Source organism: Diachasma alloeum, unplaced genomic scaffold (assembly GCF_001412515.2).
Source record: "Diachasma alloeum isolate Michigan unplaced genomic scaffold, Dall2.0 Dall_scaffold_00364, whole genome shotgun sequence".
NCBI classification, from domain to species: domain Eukaryota; kingdom Metazoa; phylum Arthropoda; class Insecta; order Hymenoptera; family Braconidae; genus Diachasma; species Diachasma alloeum.
Window position 1 is genome coordinate 57,365 of NW_021680503.1, and position 21,283 is coordinate 78,647.

Genomic DNA, 21,283 nt, shown 5'->3' on the forward strand with positions numbered 1-21,283 from the left:
AGACGCCATTTTAAATCATCTTGTTTGAAAAGTCTGGGTATAAATTCCTCCGTCTACTACAAAATCATCAATCATCCAAAAAACCTCCCCTCACTAATTTCAACACATCTCACTACATCTCCTTGAAAACGAAAAGTGCATATTTAGTCAGACAATTTTTCCCATATTCACACATTTTCAAGAGTCACAAGTGCCTCTTCATCCTTCTCCACCCAATACCAACCTGCAAATGAAGGAAAGGTAGACGTCGAAAAAATAGAACGCAGTTTAAAAAAAAGAGAATCTTTTCAAATACAAATACACGAGACTCGAAACAAGTGGTGAACTCGTCTCGTGAACGTACATAACATATATATTGTCTATTTATTTTAGACGCCATTTTAAATCATCTTGTTTGAAAAGTCTGGGTATAAATTCCTCCGTCTACTACAAAATCATCAATCATCCAAAAAACCTCCCCTCCCTAATTTCAACACATCTCACTACATCTCCTTGAAAATGTGAAAAGTGCATGTTTAGTCAGACAATTTTTCCCATATTCACACATTTTCAAGAGTCACAAGTGCCTCTTCATCCTTCTCCACCCAATACCCACCTGCAAATGGGGGAAAGGTAGACGTCGAAAAGTAGAGGAACGCAGAAAAAAAAAAAGAGAATCTTTTCAAGTACAAGTACACGAGACTCGAAACAAGTGGTGGACTCGTCTCGTGAACGTACAACCCGAAGAATAGGGGCGGCAGTATTGATCCAGACACCCACCACCACCACAAACTTCTCCTCATCCCTCCTCTCGGTTTTTCGTGCCCACCCTTTCACGGACACACCCTCAGCCACAGGGGCCTCCGTGTCATGGGCGTAAAATCATCGAGTACCCCCTCCTCATCCTTGCACATCCCCGTGGTATCTGGGGTTTTGTGCGTGAGGGAGAGACACCAGGGAGACTGGGGTAAAATGAATTCCAATGGGAATACTCTCGCGTTACAATTGGCACAGCACCAACACATGGGATGCCTGAGTTATTTGATCGGGAAATGGCTGATAACACTGATGGACAATTGGTGAATTCATCCCGTTGGATTTTCCCCAGTCTGCAATATTATCGGTGGGAGATGGAATCGATTCGCTGGAAAGCCTTGAACTTTCACCACCGCCGGTGGTTATTGTTTTTAGCGACGTGGGGGGGGGGAGGAGGAATTCATTCACTGGGTGATGCCCTTTTTCCACACAACGGTCTTTGTGGGTTTTTTTTCGGGTGGTTAATGCCTCCAGTTGAACTCGCGCAGACTAGAATTTTTAGGTACAGTTCGTTTTTGCTTGTTTTCGTGAATAAATGCACTAGTGAAGTGTCTTTGATGGTCAATATCTCAAGATTGAAAGGATTTTTTAGACTTTAAAATGAGAATTAACTCATCCAAATTGCCTCATTTGATCGGGAGACACTCCTCAGAACTTTTCTTCTTCTTCCATCGAAATTTAGTGATTAGTTGAAACAGGCTGTCTAGAGCTTAATCTTAAATTCTGAATTACCTTTAATGTGAGCCTTGACTCATCGAAATCGTATCATTGAATCCAGACATATTAATGATATCACAGGGACATTTATCATCAAAATCTAAATTCAATATCCAAAGTCTCGTGCACGTATCACCAAATGTCTCATTCAAAATGAGATCACCATTTACTCTGATTAATTGCCAGTGGTCTTGCGGTGATCACCTAATTCCTCTCACTAGTCTAGGTAAACTTGTACCTCTACGATGCAGTTGAGTTAGCTTTATACAACGAAGAACGATAAAACAATTTGACACATGGATGCATTTCCTAGGTAATTTACTTGGTAACTACGGGGGGAAGTGATTGTATAGTTGGTGATACCCAATTACAGGCCTCGGGTGTGCTTGAGATTGAACTCGATCGATCGATGGAAACCATGACCTTCAGGGTGATAACCAGAACTCATGGATTGACGGATGCTATGAAAAATGAGGAAACTTCCCGTGTAAAAACAATGTTTGTGACAGGTCGGGTGATGAATTCTGGAGGTTTAAGGGAGGAAATTTCGGTGGGTTTTTTTTTCCACTGTCTACAGGGAAAATTGGAAATAATTTGTTCACTCTGTTATTATTTGTCCATCCATCATAATCGCTATTGAATTTTTTATCGTTCGATTACTCTTCACCAAATGCTTTTTTTCAATTTGCGTTTTTAACTTGATGAAAACGATAACTGATGTGAAATTTATTTTCAACATTTGCGGAGTATATTTTCGTGTGGGAGGCAATCGTGGGATGATTGCAGTGGCTTTATTCCCTCGGTTGATTGTCAACCACGCGAAAATCTGAACGTTTAACATTTCTGAGGGGAAATGCCTCGAGTAGCGAATGCTTTTTTTTACATGAACCTTTATTCGCATCTTTTTCACTTCATTTTTCTCCGTTTTTCATGTCTGAATGCTCTGAAAGGTCAACAATCAGGTAAACACTTGGAAAAAAGCAAGAATTCCCGGGAGCTTTGCGGCAATTATTCATTCAAGCTGCTTGAAAACGTGACTGTTGTAAAAATATCGCAGACTTGCTTCGACACCTATCCCCTTTCTAACTTCTCGGGCTTTGGGTAATCAACTGTACCATTATCATATTGAATTAAAGTCAGATAAAGCCGGAATACGAAACTTCTTTTACGATAAATTAATCTAGCGTCGCGGAATATTGTAAACAGAGTGAGGAGAGAATGAGTCTCGTCTGGAGTTAATTAATGGTGGACGTGGGTAATTGAATTAGCGGGAGGTTTTCATTACTCAACGGAGTTGCACTTTGATTTGAATAATTATCCAATTCCTTTCAAGATGCATCCAACGGCCTCCTCAATCCACTCGATTTTTATTCCGTAAGGGGAGGGAAAATATTTTTCTATTTAAATTTTCAAGAAAAATTTTTCGCTCATTTCAATTTAAAATTGAGAGTTCAAGTTTCAGATGGGGGAGTTTTTTCCGTTGCTGGACTCTAGGAAAAGCAGCGCCTGAAATTGAAACAGGTCTGAATTTAAGTCATTGTTAGGGTCTCACGTCAAGACATTCAGACTGGGATTTTTGGTTTTAAATTTGCGATGTCTGATTTGTTTTTCCAAATACTTCATTCATCTTTTCTGAATGCTTAAAAATGTCTCGAAATGTCTGGTGATTTTGTACTTCAAGACATTATGAACATGTTCTGTTTATCAAAGGCCTCGTTATTAGATGGAAAAGATGTCTTAAGGATATCCAAGTACTTTGGCTATTTTTTTTTTTGCAGTGAAATACTTTTGTAGTTAAAAATCAGAGTTTTCACTTGAGCCCCATTTGACCCAAAGTTTGTGGACATTTTACAATGATTTTATTATTTAAAATTTGTAGGTCTGAATTTGAATGTCAATATTGAACCGTTAGAGAATATTTTAAAAATCTGAAAAAAATTAGAAAGGTGATTTTGGAAAGAAGATTGATGAAATAATTTAAAAATTGCAATTTTTTTTAACCCTAGATTGGTCACCCTATGAGGGAAACTCCGGAGCGCGTCGTTTTTCTTTAATTACAATTTACTGGCTAATTGGAAATTTTTTTTTTTCAATTATTATGTCAATTGAAGTGTCTAAAAAATTATAGTAGTTTTTAGAACAACATATTTCCCATAATTTCTAAAGAAAACAAATTATTTCGAACAGACAAATTATTTTTTTCCATGTTAAATGAAATTGCCCGTGACACGACGTTGCCGGAAACTCGCTAAACGCGCCCGCGCAGGAAAGAATGAATTCGGCAACGCTAAAACCTAAATACCACGGCGGGGAATCCCCGCGGAGGTGACCAGAGTCGCAGTGAAATATTTTTCTTATTAAAAATTATAATTTTCATTTTAGCCCCATTTGACCCAAAGTTTCCGGACATTTTACAATTTGCAGGTCTGCATTGAATGTCGATATTGAACCATTACAAAACATTTTAAAAATCTGAACAAAAATTAGAAAATTTATTTTTCAAAGAAAATTGATAAAATAATTTAAAAATTGCAATTTTTTAAAATTACGAGCATTTTCTCCAAATAATTTATAGACACTTAATTTTTCCCCACAAAAATCGTTTGTTCGGAATCGTAAGAATTTATTTATATTCAGAATTTTAAAAAAATTCAAAATTTTTTTTTTAAATTCATGATTTTTTTCAACTTTTTCTGACGCAATTTAACTGACAAAATTTGCTGATTGAACATGGTTGACTCTATACAGTGGTCTGTACCAAACTCTAAAAGATACTCGGATATCCTTAGATTAAGACGCCTTGAAGGCCATAGTGTTTTCAGTATATGAACTTTATTTCTCATCTGCTGGAGGTACATTTTTTAAGGATTTTATAGTGTGAGGTCACGTGACACGAGGTATTAGAATATCTGGGTCATGAAAGGCAGCAACCCACTTTGAGGCAGCCCTTTCAGCTTGACCCTGGCATAGCTGGCCGACCCTTTTACATCCACCAACACGATATTTTTCAGTGATGAAATTGGTGGAATGGGGAGCCACCGAATTTTCGTGTTTGCAGTGCAACGCTGATACTGCACTTTCAATCAATGTACGTCAGCCCATTGAATTAGCTGGTACAGCCCCTCGGCACTTAGGGTATTGATTCTTTCTCGATGACGGTCTCGTGTCAATGCGAACGGTTTGGATGTTGGGGGTGGGTTTAAAGGGATGGAGGTATATCAGGGGATTCGAGAGGAATAGCTGTATTAGTTGTATTTCGGTGAATCTGGGAATTTAATTGATCGTCTGTTGATCCTGATTTATTGAAGATTTATTACGTTGAGGGTGAAGAGATCGAGGGGATAATGTCAAAAGACCTCTTGCGGAGGTAATGAAATTTTGTAATTGTATTTTTTAAATTCAAGAAATTAAAAAACGGTTCAAAAAATCTAAATAAAAAAGAACCTCTCATTCATGAAATTTTTACGTTTAAAATCCCTTCTCACTCATTTATAAATCCACGAACCCGCAATTAAAGCATTAATAATCAACCACCCACTTTTCAAACTCTCGGTAAAACTCAAGACCCGAGAGAGTCCCCTGAACATTTCCTCAAAGTCAGCAACATCCTTGCAATTCTCCTGAGGCTCATCGACAATTTTCCGCCGTTAAAAAAAAATAGACTGCAAGCCAATCCCTCGCTTCAGCCAATTTCTAACGAAAGAATAGAAAAACTTCGAATACAGTTCTAATCACCTGCCTTAAACACTCATTTTCCAAGCTACTGGTGGAGGAAGATGTTCGCCGGGTAAGTGTTCCCTCGCCTCGGACAATGAGGTTTTACTTTTCACTCTCCCTCCATTATTAAATTGAGCAGAGTGGGTGGGAAATGATCGCGTAATAGTGTGGGTCATGCAGGGAAAAAATGCAATTTTTACCTCGCCTGGAACTGCCAATTTGCCACATCCCAGTGACAATATTTTCCACTCAAACAGTAACTGTTGTCTCTTCAAACTCTGGGTACCATCGTTTAATAACACTTTAGGAGAATTTGAAATTTTAATTTTCCCATTAATCTTTGAGGATTCACTGTGGGGATACATTTTCTGTATTGTTAGCGTTATTTTGCGGTGCTGGCGGTTGATGTGCGGGGAAAATTACGAGTTTCCACACGACACTCAGCGCCAAAGGATCGTGAAATTACCATAAGTAATTGAAAAGCCTCGTGCATGGGGTTAACGAGGGAAATGCATTACACTGGCTCATCCTATGTCATAATGAATATTTCAAAGTCACCAGGAGATTCTGTACAGATCTGAATTTTTCTACAATTTTCTGGAACTTGCAATGATTATTGTCAAGAAGGAATAATTGTGCAGGACTTTCCCGATGATTCTCTAATTTTTTAGATGATTCAAAGATCTCTCAGACAAACGGACATCTCAAATTTACGTAATTACCTGAAACATGCGCAAAAAATCCGATTCGTAGAGTTATATTCCCGAAAGTTTATGGTCACATGTTAAATTAATATAAAAACTCATTTGCAAAAAACTGTTGTACGCGTCTGAAGTTTTTATAACTTTCTAGAGCCTTCCATGATTTTCGGAAGCGTTAGCTTTTGGATTAATCGCGAAATTCGTAAAAATTTCTAGAACATTACAGAATTATCTACAGCATTCTGTACCACACTGAGAAAAAAATGTTTCAAAAATTAGTGTGCTACTCATCAATGCTGGGACATAACAGGGGGTCATCGAAAAATTCGAATGTGGCACCCCAATTTTTAGAGGGACTTGCGCCACTACTTCGCGCGGTGCCCGTAAAACTTAGGGTGCCACATACGAATTTTCTGGTGACCTCCTGTTATATCCCAGCATTAGTGAGTAGCACACTAATTTTTGGAGGGACTCTCACGGAATTATGGTTTATTTTTCTCTCCGTGCATTCTTGAACTTCCTAGAACCTTTCATGAATTTACGGAGAAACGGACACTTAAAATAATATATTAAGGATATCCAAGTATTTTTTACAGTTTGGTATAGACCACACTATAGATTCAGCCATTTTCAATCATTAAATTTGTCAATTGAAATCACGTGAGAAAATTTTGAAAAAAAATTCTGGATATTCAGCGTCATTAAAATTACATTTTGGACAGAATGATTATTTTTTTCAACATTCGTTAAAATGATCTTTAAACCCTCATTATTTACCAAAAATGTTCGTAATTTTAAAAAATTGCAATTTTAGAATTATTATTTCAATCTTCTCCCAAAAGTAAACTTTCGATTTTTTTAAGATTTTTAAAATGTTTGCTAACTGTTCAATAATTTTCTGCAAAGTTTAAATAATAAAATCATTGTAAAATGTCAAAAAACTTAGGGTCAAATTGAGCTCAAATGAAAGCTCTGATGTTCGACTGCAAAAGTATAAAAGCATTTCACTGAAGAAAAAATATTACTAGGATATCCTTAAAGTAAGATATAATACAAAAGCAAATCTAGAATGCTGACGATGATAAATTAACTTATGGTTCCTTCTCTTCATAAATACATTCTCTTCATTTTAACCTGTCAGTCAATCCTCATTTGCCACATAATTTTGATGAGAAAGCCCTCCATCAGCCGCTGCTCCCCAAAAGGTCAATAGATTCCCCTTTCACCCAACGCCTCTCGCACTTGGCCTCGAATTACACACCTCGGTAAAAACCCATATGCTGTACCACGAGTGAGATGAGGGGGTGAAGTCAAGGGTTTGTACAACATTGGAGAACATGACCTCTACTAGACTGGTGATGCAAGTCTATTGATCCACAAATGGCACTACCAAGAGAGCGAGGGCCAGGCGTAACTGACGTAATATCCGTCGTTCTACTCGAGAAGTAGAGCATCAGAGATTTCCACAGCTCTTTCATTTTTATTTCTCAAAGGAGCTCTCCGTCTCGGGCTTGTTCGTCTCTCTTTTATTCTTAATTGTAACACCGAAGCCGGTGGAAATTATTTGTGTTTCCACGTAATTAGAAAAGTGGGGAGATGATGGAAATTAGAATATTAAGAGAGAAACAGTGCGAGAAAAGTTTGTGGAAAATTATTTGAGAGCGGAGAATTGAGTTTAAGTGAATTAAGTCAATTTATTAATCATGTTTTTCAATTCGGGGGGTTTTATAATTGAGTCATATGCTTAACTCAACATAGTATGGAATATTTTTATTGCATTCAAGGAATTTCATCATTGAAAATTCCAAATTTTCTGGAAAAATCAATAGAACTGTAAATTTTAGTTCAATTATTCCATGAAATTTTCTGAAAATCATGAAATTTGTGATGAATATATCCTTATATTTTTAATTAATTGAAAATTCACCGTTATTTGGTACTGAATATACATGTTTTCATTCAGAATTCAAGTGAGATGGAAAATTCTCATTATCCACTGCTTAAAAAATCGGAATTTCATTGAATTTTCACTAAAATCTAGAATTCAATGATTTTTCTCCTCTTAAATCGAATTTATTACTGCGATTTATAAATTGCTAGTTTATTGTCCTGGAAATTTCAATTTATTTGGACAAATAATTGTCAAAAATTGGAAATTTTTAGAGCTACATACCGACATAAATTATTCATGAATTATTAATTGTAAAGTTTTAGACTTGTTATTTTTTCGAATTTTTTCTAATGTTTCCTACACTAAAAAAAAATCTCTAATATTTCTTTATAACTTCTCAGATATTTTTATCACTGAATTGCACTGAAATTTCAAGGAATTTTGTCCTTGAAAATTCCAAATTTTATGGAAAAATCAATAAGAAATGTAAATTTTAGTTCAATTATTCCATAAAAATTGATAGAAATCAGGAAAATTGAATAACTACATCCAATAATTTTCAATCAATTGGAAATTGAATAATCTCAAATGAAAAAAATTATTCAAAGTAAAATAATTTCAAATCATTTTAATCTAATGAATCTGTAAATTACAAAACAAATCTACGTACATTCAGAGAAATATTTCTCTAACAGACCTCAGCCGAAAAAACTCCCCAAGTTCAGTATCAAACCCACAACACAAGAGTATTATCTGCTTTAATGCCCCCCCTCCCGCGCGCCACCAAGAGAATTCCAAATGGAAATGCCAGAAGAATAAAATAAAGATTCTCTCTCCAGCTGTAAATTCCAAACGAATTGAAAAAAACGAGAACAAGACATGAATTGGTATCACCAAAGATTATATAAATTTGACCTGAATGGATAATCAATGAGACCCTGTGGTTGTAAAAAATCAGCGCAGTACCAGAACTTTGAGAGAATTGGCAAAGCACGAACAATATATCCCGAGAGACGCATAAATGCCGAGGGCTCGTTGGAAAATCAATGTCGTGGGGAGTTGCTTCCAACTCTATAGCTCAATGTCTGACTATATCGGTTATTGTATATGTGTACGGGCATGACTACTTATCAGACGTTCACTGTTACTCGAGAACTATAAAAATGAAATATAAATTATGAAAACTTCTGGGTATGGCAACTGTCCAGAGATTTATTCCCTCGATAAATGAAAACTTGGAAATAAAAATGCGAAAAAAATTGAGTAAAAATTTCTTGAGATGAAGTTCTTTTCATTCACAGAGAAATCCATTTTCCTATAAATTATGGATTTCCGTCTGGCTAAAGACATGGCTTTAATTAATTTCCTCTGCAGTAATTCGTTTTTTTTTAAGTTTCTCGTGACATGAAGCGGAAATTACTACAATGAGAAAAAAAATTACTTTTGCTAAGGAATCCTTTTCCTGCGAGACGAATTAATTTATTCCCAGGTGGTCCAAGATAACTAAAAAATAATAACAAAATCAAACCGAATTCAAATAATAAATTCAGGCCCAGGTGTACTACCTTTCGAATGTTATCTGGATTTTTTTCATCTTTCGTAATCCAAAATTGTCAATTGAGTTGTACATCATGTAGAAATTCGCAAAAATTATGATAGAATGATAAAAAAAATAGAAAAAATTCTGAACTTTTTCAAAGAGCGTTTTTAATTAAGATTCAGAATGAGTTGACAATTTCAGGTAACGAAAGATGAAAAAAAATATCGAGATAATTTTCGAAAGATACACCCGGGCCTTCAATTGAATATTATTTCTTGTGGGTTCGAAACACAAGACATTGATCATATCTTTTGGTACTCTCCCAATTTTAACACGGAAAGAACAACACTCCTAGAAAATTTGATAAAATGTAAAGCCCAATAACCAACTCTGTAAAGCCCTTTCTGTGTTCTACAGCTCCAAAAATCATAAATATTCTACACAAGTTCATCCAAACGGGAAAAATAATCATGTGACTGTACAATGACATGTAACCACATATAAAAAAAATGTTGAAATGAAAACTGTAAATTCACTACAGACAGTGTAATAAATCATGTAGATTTTCGCACTTTAAACAATAAACTAAAATTGAAAATTATATAAATCTTGAATTAAACCAAGCTATTAATCACAGAAACAAGAGTGAGTCTTTCGATTTCCTCCAAATTAATAATAAATGAACAATCATCTCATATATATTTGAAGATGGACATGGATCACCTGGGCATGACTGGCCTGGAGTAATAAAATACTCTAGAAAAATAAATTCTTCTCCCAAGAAAATGATTCCTTGGCACAAGTGATTTTTTTTTCTCAGTGTACAACGGATATCCGGTTTCCAGAATTGACCGAAGATTCTCAAGGATGAAATTTCCCGACAGACGGAGGAAACCCCCCGGAAGGGATGAGTAATAGGAAAAAGTTGAGTTCTGATGAAAAACCATTCTCCAAGTGAGTTTTATTTCATTCTCCAGCGGGGTGAAATATATTCTAGAAAATATTATCTGTTTTATCTTGACGGGTGTATACCACAGGTGCACATGACGAGACAGGATAACCCGGATTATCGATCCAACCAGCATCATTGTACATCCATGTTATTACGGTTTAACATTCGATAATGCTCGGCTTTTGAAATATCGCACACGTTGATATTCCATCGTCACGTTGAATTGCAATGCAAAATGAAAGAGGGGAAAAAGTGCGAATCGGAGTTGGGGAATTGCTGGGCAAACTGAACGACCTCGGATTACTTTTCCCATGCAAATTCGAGTGAATTTTCATTGGTGAAACAGTTTCTAAAATCTAAAAATATTTTCCATGCATTTCCTGTATAAAAAACCGAATTCTTTATAATATTATAGAGTAATTTCAGTTTTAATACAGAGCAAATAAATCAAGCAGATGTAACGTCATATTAAATTAGTTTCTCATTTATTAAATATTTCAGTTCGATAATTCTTGTCAAAATGTACACATCACAAGGAGAGAATATTTTGTTTGTCATATAACTTTCTACTATTTGCATTGATTGGATACAGACTAAATCTCAACGCTTACCTCATATATATTCCACTCATTCATCCATACTTAACAGTTTTATCCGTTAATTATTTTCGATTCCAAATATTAGATAGAAAGTGTGCACACTAGAAATATTTATTATAGCTATGACAAGTTAATCATATCAAAATAAAGACAAATCAAAGGCTCAGACTACTCGAATGAATACAATATAGAATTTTGTACGATCCGTACTTGTCAGTGCCCGAGTAGCGAGAGAGAGCTCGTGCGATTATCACTGGTGGGACACCTGATCGATTGACCGTGGCGCCTTATTTGGGTATTTCCGAAAATACTTGAAGGCGCGAAGGCCGAAATCGTTGCATCATTACATCTTCCGTAGAATCAATCAAAAACTGATAGAATTTTCTAAATTTTCCGACGAAATTGTCTTGAATTTTCATGTATTTATCAATTAAACTCCGACCCAGTAGCTTGGCGCAGTGGGTAAGTTCGTTGCCTCACATGCGAAAGGTTCCGTGTTTCAATCCCGGCCGGGTAGAATGGCGCGATGGTAAAAGAATTATATTGAGGCACAGTGATATTAACTTGTAACGAACTTTTTGACTTATCAACGTCTAGAATTTATTTTCCCCTGTGTTAATTTTGTGGTGCTCGTTGCTCAGCAGCCAGGGTCCTGAATAAAAATTAGAGTACAGATTCGACGTGTTCGTTAATTATTGAATTTTTTGATTTCTAGTCTTGTTTCTCTATTTCCAATTTTTCTGCCTAAATTTTCCTCGGTGTTCGGAGATTCTTCCTGGTCCACGGTGTTTCGGTGTATTCGGTTCTTTTACGGATAATCAGTCAGGGCTCGGATAGCTTGTCGTCAGAGATAAATTTTGCATCTTGAAATTTTCACCGTATCGTCTTTTAAATTTTTTTCTCATTACCTTCTACCCCCCATACATGCAAAATCCACTGGCCCATAAAACCTCAAGACTTCGAAAAAAATAAGAATAAGATTCCGTTTTCATTGGTGAATCTAAACGGATTTTCAATTTCATGGTATGAATCCTCGTGGAGTGATTTTTCTAAATTTTCAGACGAAATTGTCTTGAATTATCATGTATTTATCAATTAAACTCCAACCCGGTAGCTTGGCGCAGTGGGTAAGTTCGTTGCCTCACATGCGAAAGGTTCCGAGTTCAAATCCCGGCCGGGTAGAATGGTGCGATGGTAAAAGAATTATATTGAGGCACAAGGGAATGATATTAACTCACTAACATAGTTTCTACGATACTGATGACTCATCAGTTTCACTGAAACTAAATACTTCTTCAATTTCATGGTCTGAATTGCCTGGGAGCGATGCAAGGGCTCAATATTTTTTCATGGAAAATGAAAATAGGAAATTAGGAATGGGGGATTAATGGGGGAAATTAAATTGTAATTGGAGATCTCGGAAGTAATTATTCTCAGAGCCCCTTGGAAACGTGTTCACTGCATGAAAAAACATTTTGTTGAATATATTTCGCTATTTATTATTCATTTATTTATTTATTATTATTGAGTTGAAAAATAAAAAAGGAAATTTTATGCATTAGATTAGATTTTCTGACCTGATGCATAGAATTACGATCTGTCGCTACCAGATCAGGGGAAATTATTCTGCAGTTTCTCAAAATGATATGACCCATAATTCATTGAATTATCTTATTACTCATGTTTAAAAATTTTGTATCTTAAAATATTCACCGTATTCTCCTTTAAATTTTTTCCCCATTACATTCCACCTCAAGACTTCGAAAAAAAATTGAATAGGATTCCGTTTTCATTGGTGAAACAAAATGAATTTTCAATTTAATTGTATGAATCCTCGTGGAGTGATCCAAGGGCTGGATATTTTTTCTCAAAAACGAAAATAGGAAATTAGAAATGGGGGATTAATTTTTTCATGAAAAATTGCAACAGGAAATAAAAATGGAGGATTAATGTAGGAAATTGAAGTATAATTAGACTTTTCTCAAATAATTATTTCACAGTTCCTCTGAGACGTGTTCACTGAAATGGAATGCAGATTCTCAAAATAATATGATCCATAATTCATTGAATAATCTTATTATTCATGTTGAGAAATTTTATATTTCCAACTGTTCACTCGATTCTCCTCAAAATTTCTCCCCCATTACCCACAAATTTCCACCCCACATACACGCAAAACCCACTGACCCGTAAAACCTCAAGATTTTGAATAAAAACTCGGAATAAAATACTTCCAGAGACTGATAGCTGAATTGAATAAGGAGCAGGAAGCCTTTATCGCTGGAAAGACCAATGAAAAGGGTGAGGCAGTTGCCCCGTGGGTTGGAGCTCCCAACGAGGATGCGTTGCGTGAGGAATGCCTGGCCCTTTCAACCGTGAGTAATGTTTCATAGATGTTTCATAATTCCACAATGTTTGCTTCGGGTTAAATTCAAGCTGAGGCACGTCAACTTTATGGAAGAAGCAGCATCTCCAGAATTCCTTGAGATATTGTATCTAGGGACGAGGGAAAAACTGGGGAGAAATTGAAGCGATAAATCTGGTGAAGAATGAGAACGGAAATTGTTTAATATTGTTTGTTTTATCAATTATTTAAGGATCGCCGCAATTTCGTGAGAGCACCACCACCTGGAGTTGAATTCGAGTGGGACTTTGAGGCTATTCAGCCAATGGCACAAGCTACACTCGCCTTAGATCCTAATCTCGAGACAATGAGGTTCGAGCTAGTACCCAAAGTGTAAGTGTTTCAATGAAAATTTTCTATTAGTATCAATTTCGATAGGATTTTAATTGAAATAATTATTTTTTTGTTAAAAAGTGAGTATCTGGAAGTATCATTTGCTATAGCCAATCTATCTTCAGATTTCAAAAATCTATAGAAAAATATTTTTCATTCAAAAAAAATATGGGAAAAAATTATTTATGAATTTGTCTACAGAAAAATATTTTGATAAGATTGAAAAAAAAATCCGTATAACAATTTATTTCTCTAAAAAAACTAAAGGAAATGATTTCTCATTTTTAAAAATTGCATTAAAATCGCATTGATATTTTTTTCAGAAAAAAATTATTAAAAAATTTTTTCTTCTCGTATACCCTTTCGGGTCTTTACGATTTGTTCCCTTCCCACCCCCCAACCCCCTGTACCGCATTCACCGAAGGACAAGGGAAAACCTCATTTGAGGGAAAAACCTGCCCAGGTACAGTCGTCTCTTGCCAGACTCCCGCTCGACAATGAAACCGTGAGATTTTAGAGTGTCACAAATTTTGGCCCCCCCATCCGGGAATCGAACCCGGGTGGCCAATCCCACACTCTAACCACACAGCCACCGCCGTCGGTAAAAAAAAAATTATATAATTTTGTGAGAAAAAAGAAACTTATGAAAGGAAATTAATTGATGAATTAATTGCTGAAGCATTTTCTCTGTCAAGACTCCATTCTAAGACGTTGGAAATTTGTTTCAGTATAACTGAGGAGAACTTCTGGCGCAATTACTTCTACAGAGTATCCCTCCTACGTCAGAGCCATGAATTGAACACCCTGGCAAGCCAAGCGGAGAGTAATCCCAATCAAAGTTTGACATCCACCGGCAGCATCGATCATACCCAAGGTAAATCAACCCGCAAGTTTCAGTTATGAGCATCATCCTAAACATACCAAGTACTTTTTTAAATATTTGCATTATTAATTATACAGATATATGTAGTTGTCGACCTTTTCAGCTTTTGTCGCACTGGTTTTTTCATATACGTGTCAAGTAGAAGCTCGTTACCTTCTGTAATCACTTTTTATCGTTCGTCTTGTAGTAGAATTTCCCTATTTCTCAATTCAATGGAGAAATGATAAATTGTTAAAACAAAATGACTGAATAAAAAAACATTAAAGATTAGTTTTCACCACTTGAATCTTTGATTTTCCAAAATAAACGACAGAGAAAAAATCCTATAGATTTTTCTATAGAAAATAATTTTTATCGGAAACAATCTCCATAAAAGAAATCATTTCCTATAGAATTTTTATTGGCAATTTTTTTTCGTTCGAAAATCTCTGGAGAAAAATCTACTGAAAGTGATTTTTCATTAAAAAGAAACTCTATAGCAAAAATGATTTTCCATAGATTATCCTATAGAGAATGATTTTGATAAGCTTTGTATAAAAAAAAATAGAAAAAACTATTTTCTACAACAATTTTTTTAATCGGAGAATGAAAATGATACAAAAAAATGATTAAAATTTACATTTCACCGTTTAATTATTCTCTTTGAAACTCTTTGTCTCGAGAATATTCTACCACAAGACGAACCGAAATCTCTCTTCACATCTAAACCCAAAAAAAAATCTGTCTCCACCTGCCAGACGATTTCTCCCCACTTAATCAAGCGACGAAAAAAACAAAAATTCACTTTGAACCTATCGCCATTAATTTTCTCTGTCACAACGCGAACCAGAGGAATGAGCTTTATCGACACCGGGATTCCAACAAGCTTAACATCACGTGAAATAAAAAGTAACATCTCCAAAGGTTTGCAGCAACAATCTGTCGTTCGACGAAACGTTAATCGTTCTCGTTCATTAAGTTACATAAATCAGTTGTAGTTGTTTTCCATTAGTTTATAGCTAAAGTAGTTTAGACCCTGCAAGTATGTGTTGTAATTGTCGTACAGCTCGAGTAGAAAGTACCAAGGAAACCATTCAAGATGATAAAAAATCAGCGAGTAGTGGTGTCCATGAATTTGTATCTGACAGTGTGAGGGCTTCAGATACCGATATCGAGGAGGTCAGGGTGGGAATGGAAAAGCTTGGTATGAAGCCGAAGAAAGGTCAGTATCACACGATCGATTAATATCACTGTAAGAACTGGTGTCTTCGAGACGTCTAAAAACGAGGCGATTGATAGATAAAATATTATCATAATTTATTTCAATACAAGTTATCAAATTTAAGTCATATTTGCTGTCTTAATTCAAGACACTTTGAGGACTATTCAGTCACTATCCCCATTGAGACATGGAATCATAAGACATTTTTGATCAATTATTCGGGGGACGAAAGGTCTTGAAAGAGGAGACAAAAGTGCCTCAATTTCAGACACTAATTTTGCTGGTGTGGGAATAGATTAATTTTTCACAATGTCTGATTTTCTCAGGGTTCGAATTATTTCAAAACGAATGACTTTATTTGAATAATTAATTGAATTGAGGAATGTGGAGGGGGAAGACAAGACATTTTCATAATATCTTAAAATGCAAGTCACCAAATTTAAGACGTTTTTTGCTAATAAATTATCCATTTTCTTCTAATTTATTGAAGTTCTGAATTTATTGAGAGGGGCGATGAGGGTGGGAGTATACATGGCTTAAGCCTTATTTTGAGACCCTAACAACGACTTAAATTTGTGGATCCAAAAGTCTTAAAAAAGGGGACAAAAGTGCCTCAATTTCAGACACTAGTTTTTCCGGTGTGAGAGTAGATTAATCTGTCATGATTTTCCCAGTCTTTGAATTATTTAAAAACGAAAGACTTTCTTTGAATAATTAATTAAATCGAAGAATATTGAGGGTTTCGCTCCAATTAATTGCGAATAATGAAGAAAAAAAACTCCTGGATAAAGAATTATAAACATGGATCTCCACTCGAAAAACAATTTCCAAGACTATCAACCTCGTAACTCACTTGAACCCTTCATAATTGAGGTTTAATCCCCCAGTAGACTCTCTAATTAATCCAATTACCGAGTGCTCTCATCATCAGAACAATCTACCAGGTTAATTCGTTGAAGTTTATCCCTCGGAGATTTTCCAAAAATTTTATCGCAAATGAACCATCACATTTTGACTCTCAGAATTTAATCAGATGAATTCGTACTGGGTCTAATTTCAGACGTAAGTATGTACGTGAATTTCTGTACAAACAATGAGATACCAGCACGCTGATAGCATCCACTTAGACCTCTGTACAACTCATTCCCTGATTATAAACCACTGTTGCTTAATCGCTGTATCTATGCCGAATATTATTTTCATTGTGCACCACGATGTTGCAACGTTTGGAGAAATTTTAGCGAAGGATTTGACGTTTTTTTTTATTGGAAATTATGTCGATTTTGTGTTCAATTCGTAAGAATGCTATTGAATTTCTATAAAAGCTCGTGAGAATGAATTATATTTTTTTTTCTTGAATTTTGGAAATGAGAAACAATGGGGAAAACTTAAAAAATTACTGTTCGAGAATTTCCCCACAAAAAATATATTTCTATAGACGTTTCTGTAGAAATATTTTTTTTATTGAAATAATTTCATAGAAAAAAATCATAGTATTCTGTATAGAATTTTCTCCGAATTTTTTTCATTGAGTAATCATTTCCTGTAGAAAAAAATATTCTCTAGAATTTCTATAGAAGAAGAATTATTTTTCACTTTTTTTCTATAAAATTTTTTTTTCTTTAGAGAATCTTTCTGTATATAAAAGTCCTTATAAAATCGTTAAAACCTATAGAAATCGATTTCTGCAGACTCTTTGTATAGAAAATCATAATATTTTCCAGAGATTCTATAGAATATATAATTTTCTAAATCATAAGAGTCTATAGAAATAGATTTTTTATAAACACCCACGACTTTTTCCATAGTTTCCTTCTGCCGAAAACAACTTTTATAGACCTCTCTATAGAAAATCTCTTAAAACTTTTTTTTTTTTATAGGAAATCTGTAGGAAATTCTATAGACCTGTCTATAGAAAATTATTTTCGTTAATGAAAAACCACTAACAACCTTAGAATTTACATAAAAATTAATGGAAAATGATATTTCACGAAAAGAAACTCTGCAGAAAAAATCATTTCCTATAGACTTTTTCATTTTCTATAAATTTTTCCCCTTAAAAACTCTATAGAATATTCTTTTTACCAAAAAATTTTCCATCCAAAAATCGTCACAAAAAGTAAATAGAATTTTCAATAGAATTCTTGTACAACAATAGATTTCCCCGGAGCCATTCTATTTCAAGGCGTTTTTCCATTAATTTCTTCATACGTAAAATAAAAAGTAGCTTGAGTGTATCTATCGACCTACTACCTTAGTGCAGTCTTCCAAAAGTAAACTATTGAATATAACCACATAACGATGATTTCACAAAAAAGAGAGAAAAAAAAGCAATTTTACTTGTATTTTGTCTACAGCCTAAGAAGAGGAGAGTCCCGTGTACCATTATCCAAAGAACACCCTCCTAGATAACATTCGTTTGTAGTCAACGAGACATGAATTATCAGATGACAAAATTCAAATATTTCAGTTTTATTTTCACTATTTTATTCCGACAATATCAATTGTTCATTTTAATTTCATTGTATTGGTCATAAACACACAACATTCGTCATCAGATCCCTTATAATTATTATAAAATATAAGATAATTAGGATTGAGGGGGGAGAGATTGTCATGGCGATAAATTTTAGACGATTCGATTGTTCATTGAGTCGCTGAAAGTTCTAGTATTTATTATCATTATTATCATAGTCTTCAGCGGGGGCTGGACATGTTGCGGGAGGTGAATTAATATGAAATAATATCTAGATGAATTTAGTTAATGATGAAAGAAAAAATAGTAGAGAAAATCAGATAGCATGAGCAACTGAGGGGGACATTTCAATTATTAATTAAACCGTTTGTGTAATTGATCAATGATGAAAACCACGCGATTATAACAATTCAATTGACGAATAACAATTTGACTATTTGTCTGTCTGTTTGTCCGTCGTTTGTCTGTTCGTCTGTCTTCGTCGAGAAACATTTAAAGAAAATGAAAATTAAGAAAAATGAATTAATAAAGGATTAATAATACTTTATCTCCAAACTTCGTTCTCTTCGTGTTGTACAATTGTAAGTAAATAATGATGAAATATATGATATTATGAACGATTATCTCGATGATTGGAGTGAGCATTAGCAGACGTTTATAGGTACTAAATTATATTTGTTGGATGACAATACGTGGTTTATGGGGAGTTATTTGAACAAGGAATGTTTTTAATGAGATTATTGAGAAGAGTTTGATATTCACAGCCAAATGCGGAAATTCCTATTATTTGTTGTCGGTTATTTCTTGATTTTTCACACGCGTTTGGCTGCTGGAGAATTTGAAGATTCAGTGGGTAAAATTAGAGGGGAAATAATTCGGTATAAATATGTGAATAAGACGAGTAATTAATAATCGATGGGTTGCGTAGGGGTCGATATGACATTTCCAATTTCAATGGTTGATGAAAAAAATTCAATAGATTTTGATTTTTTAATGAGAAACAAAAAATACAGTGGGAAAATACAAAAATTTATGCTTGGAAATTTCTATATCATTTTTTTTCAATTTGGAGAATTTATAGAAAATTATTTTTTCCTGCAGCAATGTAAGTCTATAAAAATTTTCTATAGAAAATCTGTCTACAAAAAAAATTAATGGAAAATTATGTTTCATAAAACAATATAGAAAGAATTATTCTCCATAGACTTTTCTATAGAAATTTTTTTCTCAAATGGTTTTTATGAAAAAAAACAACAGAACAAAATCATCTTTTGTAGACTTTACCATTCACATGAGTAATTAATAATCGATGGGTTTCGTAGGGATCGAGATGATATTTCCGATTTCAATGGTTGATGAGAAAAAAGTCAATAGATTGATTTTTTTTATGAGAAACAAATAATACATTGAGAAAAATATCAAAATTCTATAGAAAAGAAAAATCATTTTCTATAGCAAATTTTTTCTTGAGTGATTTTTATGGAAGAAAAGCTATAGAAAAAATCATTTTCTATAGACTTTGAAATTCACAGCTAAACGCGTCAATCCCTTTTCTTTTTTTATCACCAATTTCTCGAATTTTCACACGTGTTTGGCTGTTGTAAAATCTGAGTATTCAGTGGAAGAAATGAGAGACAAAATAATTCGGTATAAATATGTGAATAAAACGAGTGATTAACAATCGATGGGTTTCGTGGGGATTGAGATGATATTTTCAATTTCAATGATTGATAATAAATTGTTCCCGCGTGTTAGGAGCCCATTGGTCCACTACCCGCTTTCAACCAGAGAAAATAAATAGTATATGAGGTAATTGTAGAATTAACTGCCTGAATGATCCATTTTCATTACTTTTATCCATGAGTTTTTTCCATTATTTTTATTCATTGATCATTCGTATTATTGTCAATCACACTTCATCATGAATTGTCACACGTACACATACAAAGACACATGATACATGCCCACAACCGTCGGCTATACTAGCTACAACCGCTGCTTGTCACTCTCCGCAGAAGAAGAGTGGGAAGGGGAGTTGGAGGCTGAACTCAAGGATTTCGAGATCGTACCTGGGGATGGGAAGAATAACTCAACCAGTGATAACAAGGAAGACTGGGAGCAACAGATGGATGTACTACTCAATGAGGATGAGGATCTCAAGTGAATTTTCACGGGAGAGGAATCACTGACTTTTCGTTATTACCGTCGTGCTCAATTTATTGAATGAGTGACGAATTTTTCATTGTACGATCGACGAATCCTTAAGGCATCAGTCACTCTCTTCATTACTTTTTTTTATAATGAGAGATGAGTGTAAGTTGGGTAAAATGGGATGTTATTGGATTTTTTGTTCAGTGAGGAATATTTCACGATCCAATGAGCCAATTTCAATTTATTCTCATTTTAAAGTGTAAAAAATTGAATTCAAGATTTTAAAACCATTTTTCATTGCTTTGGCGAAACGAGATTTTTATTAGCAGCTGTAACTCGGAGAAAATGTCTCCAAAATTTCAAGTGAAAAATGTTTATGTTTTCTACAACTCATTTACGTGAAGTTGTCAAATATGTTGTTATTAATAAATCAGTTAATTTCTGGAATATTCAATGAATTTTGAATTTTCAAGTTTATATGACTATTAAAATTATGAAAATTCATGCAATTGTTGTTCTAAACTCTGATTTTTTCAATCAAGTCTCATTTTTTAATTTGAAATTTTTTTTTTCAAAAAGAAAAATAAATAAACAAATTAATTATTAATTAATTCTGGAGGTATTAAAAATTAATTGATGCATTCAATGAAAACATCACCACCAGAATTCATCACCTGACCCAGTGATCCAATTTAAATCAACCGAGTCTCATTTTGAAATTTGAAAAATTATCTTCGAAATGAAAAATTAATTAATTAATTATTTATTCTTGACGTATTAAACATTAATTGATGTATTCAATTAAAAAATCTTGAAATTTTAAATCTAACAAATCATTTAATTTCAGGAAGATTCAATAAAATTACAATTTTCAGATTCATATGACAGTGGAATTTGCTGAAAAATGTAAAAATTCATTGTTC

The 21,283-nt window shown here is 34.2% G+C and overlaps 1 protein-coding gene across 4 annotated transcripts in view; it reads left to right on the plus strand.

The window, feature by feature from the left end:
- Positions 1-21,141, plus strand: part of LOC107041412 (synapse-associated protein of 47 kDa) — a 40,891-nt gene extending 19,750 nt beyond the window's left edge. For 2 of the 4 annotated variants that reach the window (XM_015261975.1, XM_015261976.1), the window contains exons 5-9: positions 13,150-13,287; positions 13,510-13,649; positions 14,378-14,523; positions 15,578-15,733; positions 20,225-21,141. In XM_015261975.1, coding sequence (XP_015117461.1) covers positions 13,150-13,287; positions 13,510-13,649; positions 14,378-14,523; positions 15,578-15,733; positions 20,225-20,373 — 729 coding nt within the window. In that variant the 3' untranslated portion in view covers positions 20,374-21,141. Of the gene's footprint in view, positions 1-13,149; positions 13,288-13,509; positions 13,650-14,377; positions 14,524-15,577; positions 15,734-18,090; positions 19,243-20,224 lie in introns of those variants that run through there. The other 2 variants (XM_015261977.1, XM_015261978.1) reach the window with 2 other exon arrangements.
- Positions 21,142-21,283: the final 142 nt, after the last annotated feature.